This window comes from Amblyraja radiata, chromosome 8 (assembly GCF_010909765.2).
Source record: "Amblyraja radiata isolate CabotCenter1 chromosome 8, sAmbRad1.1.pri, whole genome shotgun sequence".
Taxonomy (NCBI): domain Eukaryota; kingdom Metazoa; phylum Chordata; class Chondrichthyes; order Rajiformes; family Rajidae; genus Amblyraja; species Amblyraja radiata.
This window is the reverse complement of record NC_045963.1, coordinates 60,494,825-60,507,176: the sequence shown is the minus strand read 5'-3', so window position 1 is coordinate 60,507,176 and position 12,352 is coordinate 60,494,825. Positions and strand designations below refer to the sequence as shown.

At 37.9% G+C, this 12,352-nt stretch overlaps 1 protein-coding gene across 3 annotated transcripts in view; it reads left to right on the top strand.

The window, feature by feature from the left end:
- col12a1 (collagen type XII alpha 1 chain) overlaps positions 1 to 12,352 on the top strand; it is a 235,328-nt gene that overhangs the window by 196,184 nt on the left and 26,792 nt on the right. For all 3 annotated transcript variants that reach the window (XM_033026046.1, XM_033026047.1, XM_033026048.1), the window contains 6 exons: positions 2,914 to 3,072; positions 4,975 to 5,052; positions 6,677 to 6,763; positions 7,221 to 7,274; positions 7,838 to 7,933; positions 11,720 to 11,773. In XM_033026046.1, coding sequence (XP_032881937.1) covers positions 2,914 to 3,072; positions 4,975 to 5,052; positions 6,677 to 6,763; positions 7,221 to 7,274; positions 7,838 to 7,933; positions 11,720 to 11,773 — 528 coding nt within the window. The remainder of the gene's footprint in view (positions 1 to 2,913; positions 3,073 to 4,974; positions 5,053 to 6,676; positions 6,764 to 7,220; positions 7,275 to 7,837; positions 7,934 to 11,719; positions 11,774 to 12,352) is intronic.

Genomic DNA, 12,352 nt, shown 5'->3' with positions numbered 1-12,352 from the left:
GGCAGAATGGGTGGTATGAAGGGAAACATAAATTATTTGTTTGGAGATTGGAGATACCATGGATTTATGCCTGAATGACTAATGATGTCTTTGGAATAATTTCCAAATGTTCCTTATGGGATTTTATAAATTTGTGTGTCAGAGATTGACAGAAAAGTACTGAGTAGTTTGTAAATAAGTTACAGATTTCAACTCCAGAACACTAGTCATCTGCTTCTATTTTCATAATATTGTTGAGTGCAATGCACTTAAGTTATAACTACTTTAAGGAAAGAGTTGTATTTACATAGAGCATATCACAACCGCAGGCTGACTGAAATATTTTTTTAGCAATTGAAGTATAGGGGCTGTTATAATATATGTAGGAATGCTGCCAATTTGTGCACTGACATTTGCATTATAATGACGGGGTCACGTCAGGGATTGATGATAGGAGCTATTCAACTCAGTGATATCCTGCAAAGCAACATCAAGGGGAAATTTGTTTTTCAGGAAAAAACAATTTTGAGAGATTGAGATCTGAATGTGCTTGATTACATGGGTTTTCCATTCACATTGCAGGAGGCAGCAGATGGTAAGAACAGCTGAATCTTTTAAATAAAGTTCTTGATGGATGAGAGCCAACCCAGCAAGTACCTTGTTGAGGATGAGCTAGATAAACACAGAGATTTCAAAATCCTCATTGCCATAGTACTGACAGAGCAGTTTAAAAAGTCGCCAGCTGTAAAGAATATAAAGCATTCATATACTAAGAACCCAGCCAAAATTACTTAAAAGCATGCAGTTTAAACAAACAAAAATGCTGAGTGAAAATGACGAAAACATGTTGAATGAGGATTGTTTGAAGAGGGCTTAGTTAAAAAGTTGAAAAGACAGAAAATTATAATGTTAGTTGGTTTACAGGGTTCCATTCAATCAAACAATCAATCAATCAATCAATCAATCAATCAATCAATCAATCAATCAATCAACCTTTATTGTCATCTTGCAAAGCAACAGGTACAGTGCAAAATGAGAAGATGTTTCCCAGGGAATACCGGAGCATCGCACATAAAACCTAAACATTTCACACATAAAATCAAAACAATCCAGTCCCTGGTAAAACAGTATGAATAGTCAAAAGGTGCAGGTAATCAGTTAATCAGCAGAGTGGACTAGTACTTTTAGTGCATTTTCCAGTTCCTGAAATTGTTTTTCATTTTATGGAGTTTTTAATATTGGACACACCTCCACTCATGGTGGTCCTAATCTCAATCTCAGAGATAAACATCAATCCTAACTGGATTTGGATTTTGACTAAGAGGTTTCAAGCCAGAAAACAAAAGTTGTCATCCCATTAAAGAATTATAAAGGATAAGGAAGTACTTTTAAGATTCAAGATTCAAGATTCAAGAAATTTATTGCCATGCGAAAAATAAAATTTAAAATACGGTCAATTTTACCATTGATTTTCCCCAAATAGTGACTGATATTTTGCATTCTCCAGCTGTATGGTTGAAACATATTGGCTGATATTTCATTCATTAATGACTGAAAAACTTTCAAAGCCTTTGTCAGAGTTTAAAACCCTTTAAGCAAATTGTTATTGTTTAATTTATTTTACTTATACGTTTGACCCCTGCCTAATCCAATTATCTTGCACCTTTTTCAAGCTTTTAGAAAACTGCCACAATATCTTTCTCCTTAATCATGTTTTTCGGTCTTCTGCGCAAATGTTCCTCTTCCATTATCTTTTTAGCATTCAATTTTTGGTCTTTTCTTTATACGGAAGACCATAAGGTATCTTATATCTTTCATGTTGTATAGGTTAGTACTTTGAGTGCTCAAGAAGAGATCTTTTATCTCGTTTTCCTACAGATCTCTGAGACACAATTGATGTCATAATTTTGCTTTTGCTAGAAGCTCAGCAGACTCTGTTCACTTCTGCCTCTTAGTTTTCCTTCTGCTAACGTTTCCATTTAACACCCTTCATCAACACCCTTCCTGTTGATAGTTTACTAATTTTATCTGAGGGCAGTTACTGCACCTTCATCAATCCAACCTTTGAAGACTCAATGGAAAACTCTTTATTTCATTGCTTCAAAGGCTTGAATAGGTTTTACTGACCTCGTCAGCCTCCATCATTGCCAGAGTGAGGCCACATTCAAACTGGAGGAACACCACCTTATATTCGATTTGGGTAGTCTACAACCCAATTCTCCAGTTGAATTCTCCAGTTTTACGTCACTGACTAAATGCCCATGTGAACATTAAATAGAATTTGAAGGTAGAGTAACAACATGTTTTGGGGTCCGCTGCTGAAAAATTATGTTGCACATAAAGGCCTTAGATACTCAAAGACTTATATTTTGCTTACTCTACTATCATGGAATCTGCAGAGAAAAGTAAGTTGGCCTAGGTTGTGAGTTAGAGAGGCCCAAGATATATTGGGTCAAATATAAATAGGCCCAAGATATATATAGGTCACTGGGACCTCCAACATGAGATGACATGATCCTGATGGAGACACTAAATGCTGGAGTAACTCTGTGGGACAGGCATGGGTGATGTTTCGGGTCGAGACCCTTCTTCAGATCCTGAGGAAGAGACATTTGGTAGAAGCAAGGAACAAAAATCTTGTCATAGGTATGGGTTTAAGGATTATCTTAAACAAGTAGTAAATCTCATAAGCTAGAAATGAAAGCAGATTTACCAGTGGTGATGAAAAATAAATCTGTGACTAGGTAAGTGAAATCTGATATTTAATTACAGAGCTTAAGGCAAAGAACTATTAGATGTGAAAAATTGGAGGCCCAGGGGATGAAAGGAACACAGACTTCAATCAATCCTTCAATTTTGTGACTGCAAGAAAGTATCCAATTGACAATGATAAACATTGACCCAAATATATATTTTTAAATATTTCCTGCACAGGTTCATATTTTGGTAAATCAAAACAGTGTTAAACTGATCGTGGACTGTCAAGAAATTGAAGAGAAGATGGCAAACCCACCTGGCAATATAACAACAAATGGATATGAAAGCCTTGGAAAACTGGTTAAATCTCGAGGGCCAAAGGGCAAGTCTGCTGCAGTAAGTGGTGTACATTTTATTGTTAAAAAGCAAATTACATTCACTACGGTGTTCGATGCTCATTTATAAACATTCCTTCCAGATTGTTGGTTTGCAATTCATTTTTATGCAATCGCGGAACATTAAGTAACTTTTGAGGTGAAATTAGGTCCTTTCTCCTTAGCTTCAATCTGAAACGGAATTAGTAATGGCACAGTCTGTGCCAGTGATAGATATCAGATAGCACATTTCCTCCTCCCTGCTGCATACAAATGTTATTCATCAGTTTCATTTCTCAATGTGGCTTACACTACCTATTCAGGGCCCATGGGGTTATGTATATCAACCAAGAACCCAAGATGATGCTGTCAGAGAATAGAGACATACATAAAAAATAAAGATATTTATTTTTAGCAAATCTACAACTTACCCCTCCACTCTTTGTATCAAACTACCTTTTCATTTGCCTTGCACTTCCCTCTTTACTTACTTAATTTGCAAAGTTAATATCACGTGCTGTCTGAAAGAGATAGAACAGATTTAAACTGCATCTCCATGTGTTAGTGATAATGTATTGTGACGTTGTATGCCTAGAGAGTTTGTGATTTCCTTCCAGTGGTCACGGCACAAAATACTTCCAACCAGAATTGAGGGCACACAAACATGCATCTTGTTCCCCTGGTAACCCCCCCCCCCCCCCCCCCCCCCCCCCCCCCCGACCACCAGCCATCACATTCAACAAATTATTCATCTCCTTTCTGTGTCTTGCAAGGACTATTTTCTGTCACTACTTTATCCACACTTTCATCCAGACCCACCTCGCCCCCTCCACTGACACTTTCCCTCGCAGTAAGAAGAGATGCAATACTAATCCATTCATTTCATTTTTCCCTTCCCAGCAGCCAGGAGCACAAACTGGGTGAAGCAACAATTACGCTTTTTCAAATCTAGTCTACTGCATTCACCATCCTTGACATTGGTCAAACCATATACAAATTGGGAGACACAAGGAACTGCAGATGCTAGTTTCGAAAAATAGTGCTGAAGTAACACAGCAGGTCAGGCAACATCTCTGGAGGATGAATATTGTTCAGTTTAGTTGTGTTTATCGTCATGTGTGCTGAGGTACAGTTTGTTGCGTGCTAACTAGTCAGCAGAAAGATAATACATGATTACATATGTATGATTACATAATACATGATTGCATCTTCAGACCCTTCCGTCCATGCTGACTATAATGCCAATCTAACAAACCCCATCTGTGTGCACATGGTTCATATCCCTCTATTCTCTGACAGTTTGTCTAAATGCCTCTTCAACGTTGATATTGTATTTGCTACCACCTCACTTGGCAACATGTTCCAGGCACCTATCAGTCTCTCAAAAAAACTTGTTGAGCAAATCTTTAAACTTTCCCCCCTCTCATTTCAAAGCTATGTCCTTTTGTATTTGACATTTTTACCCTGAGAAGACTCTGACTATTTACCCTATAAATTGTTCTCAAAATTGTATATACTTCTATCACTTTTATATAATTCACCCTTCAGCCTTCAAAACTCCAGAAAAAACAATCAAAGTTAGTCCAATATTAACTGATAGATAATATCCAATCCAGGGGTGCCAGGAGTTATGGGGAGAAGGCAGGAGAATGAGGTTAGGAGGGGGAGATAGATCAACCATGATTGAATGGCGGAGTAGACTTGAATGGGCTGAATTCTGCTCCTATTACTTATGACCTTATGACCGAGTGAATGTCTTCTTCACCATCCATATCCATTCAATAATGCAGCAACCAAAACTGCATAGTACTCAAATTTGGACTAAGCAAAGTTTTATACAACTGCTATGTGAATTAAAGTTTATACAGCTGCAGCAACTGCTTGCTATGTGCTTATAAAACATTTTTCTCTCTCTCAATTCTAGTTCGAGATCCAAAGTTTTGATATCATCTGCAGTCTGGGCTGGGCCATTAGAGACAAATGCTGCGACATCCCTTCCATGGTAAGTATCTAATACCCAGTAGATGACAGATTGTCAGGTTGTGATTGCTTGTGTTCCTTCCTTTGATTTAATTCTTCCCTGATTCAACTGTTAGGCATTTACACTGCATGTAATTATTGTGATATTAAACAAAATGCTATTTTGTTTAAATTCTTCCATTTGATTTGTTTTAACCTGGAGTAAAGGGAATATTTGATTATTGTCAAGAGTAATCCAGCTGAATAACAAGAAGTATGAGAAGGGAGCATAGTTTTGATCACAAATAATAGTGTTAAGGTTGGCTACACGGCTTGAGGTGTTGCAATCTTACTAGCACAAAATATTGACCTTTTTTTTAAAGAGTAAATTGACACTACACACAAACACAAAAAGGGTGGTTCAAAAATCTGCTCTGAATGATTGGTTGAATTTGGGTATCTGAGTAAATTAACTCATGTATTTCCACGAGCAAAAAAATAATGTACTGGAACCCTTCTTCAGATTGATTGGAATGGGAAGGAGAAAGTTGCAATAGAGGTGGGGTAGGGGGTTATTATCGGTATATGGGTGGAATAAGTGATAAGGGTAGAAGTGAAAGGGAGACAAAAGAGTGTCCAATAAGGAAAGACAGTCTGATAAGCTGGAGTGAGGGATCTGGTTGGAAGGAGGGACCTGGGTAGCCAGACAAAAAATGAGGAAAAAAGGGAAGTATTGGCCTCCTTTATATTGGCGAGCCCAAACGTAAATCCCTCTCTCCACATTTCACTCTTTCTCTTCTTTCCTTGCTTAACACCCCTTTGTCTCCTTTTCACCTTGCAGCGGTATTACCTACTCCACCCATCACTAACCACCCTCCCTACGTCTGTATCCAGACTTTGCCCAACCTCCACCTCCTTTTTCCAGCTTTCTCCTTACCAGTCCAATCTATATGTAAAAGGTTAATGACCTGATGTGTAGTCTGTCCATTCCTTTCACAATTGCTACCTAATATCCAGCACTTTGTTTTTTACTCAAGATTCCATCATCAGCAGTTTCTTCTGCTTTCATGTGCCTCCGTGTTATTTTTTCAGATATACTGGAAGAATATGCTTCTTGTAAATCAAATGATTTGGTTTCATTCCCTCTTTTACTCTTGTATACGTCCAAAGTACTGGCCCTCAAGTGTCCAACTCCCTTTAAAAAATGAAAAAAAACTGGAGTAACTCAGTGGGACAGGCAGCATCTCTGGAGCGAAGGAATGTTGACGTTTCGGATCGAGACGGGTCTTTTTGTGTCGATCTTCGGTTTAAACCAGCAACTGCAGTTCCTTCCTACATAACCTTTTTATAAATCACTATTGACTGTTTTCAGGTCAATTCTATTTCTTCTCCGCTTGTTTAGCATGGAGGTATTATTCATGTTGCCAACAAATGCATGTGCAAATGAAAATACTGATTAAAAGCTACCAGAAAATAGTGTCATGCAAGGTCCATGAATATCTCTGCTTTAGTTAATTTGAATGATATAGCAGTTCAATTTGTTTTCAAAATTTCATAACCAACAGCCGTTGGTTTGATTAGGAAATTGATTCGTTTTTTAAAAATTTTGTTCTTTTTGTGACACTTTGTTCCATAATTTGATGGTTGCTGTTTTGTTTGTTTTTCAGAGAGATGAAGCAAAATGCCCTGCCCTTCCGCATGCTTGCACATGCTCTCAAGACAGCAAAGGGCCTCCAGGACCTCCCGGACCTGCTGTAAGGAAATATTTGTTTATTTCTTGTCTTCCTTATGTAATCATAATATCTTATATAATTCTGATCTGTGGGAATACTGGGAAACAGAGAGAGAGAGAGAGAGAGAGAGAGAGAGGGATTTGCAACGGAATTAACACCAGCAAAATTTTACAGGGAATATTTGTGAATATGTATATCATTGAATTCAAGAGGAGTAAAGTCATGATAATTCCAATGTCAAGTAAACAGAGTATATTGAGCCAGCAATTTTAGACATATGTTTTGTATTTATTAATTCCACTGCTGCATATAGACTTGCACTAGTCTCCTGGCATATCAAATCTTATAATCTCATATGTACCCCGTGCTTTTCTGGGGAGTTTTAAGAGCTAGGGGAAATCTTGAAAGAAAGTAATTCAAGTGCATAGACTAAAAGAAGCATTTTGTTTATCTTATCTGTGTTGTCTCTCATTTACAGGGTCAATTTGGTGGCAAAGGTCCCAGAGGAGACAGAGGACTACATGGATCACATGTAAATTTAATTTTAATTTATTCTAACTTTCTTTCTATCTTTCTATAAAATATTAATTGATGCTTGGTTCCAGTTCAAGTTAAAAATCCTCTGGTTCCATGACTATAAACATCAACAGGTTATGATCTCTGGCAATTTTGGCACCCAGCTCAATGTAATAGTGGGGCGTTGGCAAATTTAACAGACTGGCAATTTGGGGATCAGTTTAACAATCCAGAAAAATATTCAAAGCCCTGAGTGGCAGCAGTGGGATCTTTCTGAGCATGAATTGATTGCTGCAATTTCCGACAATACAACAAGCCAATCAGTTCATGCAGCACAGATCATGAATCGACCATAGTCGGACTGGTTCTGTTCGATGTTGATTGATGTTTTTTCCTACTGAGCTGCTAGGATTTCGCAATGCCTGAGTGATAGCTGGGTGAAATGTATGCATGTTTGCTTTGGACCAATTTGTGCAATTATGTAATGGATACAGATGAATGCAATGACAACAATAGATTTCTTTATGTTTGTCATTCAGAACTCAAAAATAATAAAAATGCTGAACTACCTTTCTGCAGGGTTCTACAGGAAATCGTGGTGAGCCAGGCGCCCCAGGTCCACAAGGTCTGCCAGGCCCTCAGGGTCCTAATGGACTCTCAATTCCAGGAGAACCGGTAAGTCTGTTTGTTTTATTACTACCTGTGAGTGTGAGGTTATAGGCAGTTCATAACGTGTTAGGCTGATCAACCTGCTTTATAGTAGCAAAGCCATTGCGCATAATCTAGTTTGCTTTCAGAAATCAACAGCAGGACCAATGCCAGAACAGTATAGTTTACTCGGTAAATAATCTAAAGGCATTTCATGAAAGAGAAGAGAACAAATGGGTTGGAATTATTGGTGTTGCTCATAATAAAGAAAAATTCAGACTCTGACACCTATCCATTTTTGGTTTCACTATCAGGTACCACTATCAAAGAAGGCACTGGTATTTATTACCTTTCCACAATTTGACTCGAGGAAGATACTGTAATCTTGCCATTTAAGCCACTGCTGTATATGTGGTGAAATAGCTCTACATTATGTTGGGGAGCAGGTTCCATGATTTTGTATTAGGGATGATGAAGAAATGGCAATATATGTCCAAATTATGTTAATGGGGAGTAGAACAGCTACACTAGTCCTACCTGCCTGCATTTGGTCCATACCCCCCCCCCCCAAACCAGTCCTATCCATGTACCTGCCTAACTTTCTTAAACATTGGGATGATCTCTGCCTCGACTACCTTCTCTGGCAGCTTGTTCCATACAATCACCACCTATTGTGTGAAAAAGTAACCCCTATTAAATATTTTCCACTTCAATCTATGCCCTCTGGTCCTCGATTCACCTACTATGGGCACGTGACTCTGTGCATCTACCCGATGTATTCCTCTCATGATTTTATACACCTCTATAAGATCATCCTTCATCCTCCTGCACTCCAAGGAATAGAGTCCCAGCCTAGTCAACTTCTCCCGATAGCTCAGACCCTCTTATCCTGACAATATCCTCGTAAATCATGTGGGCAGGGAAAGAAATGCCATTTAAAAAAAACCTTATTTGGTCTAAATTTTTACAGGATTTGTTTTGCCATGAGCAACAGGCAGCACAAGACCTACTGGCTCTCACTGTATTTAATGCAAACATCAATATGGTCAGCCTTTTAGCAAACCAGAGTATGGCCAGCCCAGAATATATAATATCCCAGTACTGCAGCATTTTTTAAACAAAATAGAATTTTGAATAGGAAGATCTTAGTCATAGATCTATACTTCCAATGGCTGATTGTCAATCACAATTACATCAAGCCACAATTCTCTTTTATGAACAATTATTTTGCAGCTGTGAGCATTATCTAATACGTCTTTTAAAAATGATTGTACCTGTCAAAAAAATAGTTGATTTTCTTTACATATTGCATAACAATTTCAACAATATGAACCTCAAAAATGATTACTGAACACAGTTGGTCAAGTCTTTTCCTTGGTTGTTTAATTTTAATGTTAAAACTCCAGCCATTTGTAGTCATTTGGATTTTGTTAATTTGGGACATCAAGAGAAACTGGTTTCGAGATGTTTCTAGTTATCAGCTGTTTTAGGCTACAGCTATTATGAAGATTCACATGAGAAGGAATAGTAAACATAATACTTTTCCATTCTATTACTTGGGGAGGTGATCTCACATTGCATAAATGGGAACAATTTGGGAAATTGCCATGTACAAATACAATGGAGTTTGTCCTAATATTCAGATAACATTACTGAAAAAGATCTTGCTTGAACATATGTAAGGGATGGTGTCAGCAATAATATTTTTACTGTGAGCAAATTCCAAGTTCTCCTTTCAGCTCTGCCCCCCCTCTCCCATGTATGTTTTGTGTTCAGACCGCTATGCTCCTATAGTTGAAACAAAGAGGACCATTAATCAAATAATTTGAATGATGCTCCTTTAATATATCTATGAAAAATATTTAAAACCTAGACTGGCTTCACGATGATAGTTTTCACAGATATGCTTCAGCTGCAAAAGAAAGTTTGTTTTTCTGTCTTGCGTCTTTTAACAACTTTCCAAGATGGATTTTGGACTAGCTGTGACTTTTTTATTCCTGAGCTTCAAGTAATCTTTCAACAATCTGCTACTTTATCCATGGCTCTGCTCCATTGGCATTGAGACTTAAGTGGGACAAGATCTGTTGGCACTGAAATACTCAAATGAAAGTCATGCCAACAAACTAACCTCAAGGATCAGATTGGATAATTCCTATTCCTAAATTCTTAGAAGAGAAGTAATAATGTTTTAAACAGAAACTAAATGGCTTGTCTAAAGTGACCAAAGGTACACAAAAATGCTGCAGAAACTCAGCGGGTGCAGCAGCATCTATGGAGCGAAGGAAATAGGCGACGTTTCGGGCCGAAACCCTTCTTCAGACTGATGGGGGGTGGGGGGGAGAAGGAAGGAAAAAGGGAGGAGGAGGAGCCCGAGGGTGGGGGGATGGGAGGAGACAGCTCGAGGGTTAAGGAAGGGGAGGAGACAGCAAGGGCTAGCAAAACTGGGAGAATTCAACGTTCATGCCATCCGGACGCAAGCAACCCAGGCGGAATATGAGGTGCTGTTCCTCCAATTTCCGGTGTTGCTCACTCTGGCAATGGAGGAGGAGACCCTTTTTTAAATTTATTTTAATTTATTTTTTATTTTACCATGCAGGTTAACTGGAACCATTAAATCAATCAATTTTTTAACGAGCCATTTAAAATTTAACTTTGCCCCACCATCATCGTCCTTTCTGCTCTGGAGACAGAATCAATTTTAACACTCTGGGACATCATTGCCATGAAACCATAACTGGGTGTTATCCTGTAAGGCAGTGAACAGACAAGATGCAAATAGAGGGGAAAATAGAGGGATCAGTGTATACACAAGCATAGCAACAATTTTCATTTGACAAATAAAAGCATTCAAAGACATAATGCCCTTATTAATTGTTGAAATATTATGTTTGGAGAAAGGAGAATTTTTATATTTTCTACACGTTGATGCATTGATTTCTTGATTATCATGGTGAAGTTTCTAAATTCAGAATTGCTTCCGTTATTAGCAAGAATATATATGGGTTTCCAGAGCAAAAAAACAATCTGTTGGAGGAGCTGCGGGTTGAGCAGCACCTGTGGAAGGAAATTAATTGTTGACATTCTGGGTTGAAACTGCACCAGGACTGAGAATGGAGAGGGAAGTTAGCTGGTATAATGAGGAGGAGAGGAGGTGATAAAGGGACCAGAAGGTGAAAAATGGATCAAAGAGGTGGCATAGTAACGCAGCAGTAGAGTTTCTACTTTACATTGACTACAGGTGCTGTCTGTATGGAGTTTGGATGTTCTCTATGTGATCACTTGGGTTTTCTCCTGGTGCTCAGGTTTCTTTCCACATTCCAATGACGTGTAGATTTGTAGGCTTCTGTAAATAGTCCCGAATGGGTAGGATATAACCAGTGTACGGATGTTTGTTGGTCCTCGTGGATGTTGACTGAATTCCTCTCTTCAAGTAACCCTTGCTTTTCCTCTCTCTCCATCCCTCCCCTTCCCAGTTCTCTGACTAGTCTTACTGTCTCCGACTACATTTTATCTGTTTGCTTTGTTATCTATTCCCTTTGTCCTATTTTTGCACCTTACACTTCCTTATCTTTGTATCTCCCTCTCCCCTGACATCAGTCTGAAGAAGGGTCTCAACCCGAAATGTCACCCATTCCTTCTCTCCAGAGATGCTGCCCGTTCCGCTGAGTTACTCTTTGTGTCTATCTTTGGTCTAATATTAACCTTGCAACTTCCATCAAATCCGTCATACAGCTGGGAACACTGTTAACCGTATAGATCATTCCAGGATAATTTTGTTTGTCATGCTGATGATGTGGACTTTGTCTTTTACAGGGACGTTCCGGAATGAAAGGTGATGCAGGTGAACCAGGAATAGCAGGACGACCAGTAAGTATTATCTCTTTCATTTAAATACACCTAATGAATGTAATTGGGAATCTCATTTAGAAAGTCAACTAATGTTTGCAGTAGGGAATAAACAATAATTAATAATAATAAATAATAATAATATAAACAATTTATAATAATATTATAAACAATTCTCTTCTTTGATTATTTGATAGGGTAGCCCTTTTATACCTAGAAACAGTTGATGAAGCATTTCATTAAAAAGTTTTACCAAGAATTCAGTCCCACCTGAGACTTGAGTATATTTGATAACCGTGTATAGTTGGAATTTTACCTTGCACTGACCTTGGATCAAAGGCTAATAGAATATTGCATTTAACCAATGTTCTATTGGATTTTATGAATAATATAATTGTTATAATGCTCATTTTATAAAATCACTCTTAGGCAACATTAATGTACTATTTCATTTATACAGAGCAACATATAATTTTGTTGCAAAGTTGACTAATCTTTAGTGAACTAAAATTATATATTATTATATAAAATTGTATACCTATATAATAAAAAGCCTGTTGAATTTGATATTACATTATCGCAATGATTATCCCAACCTTT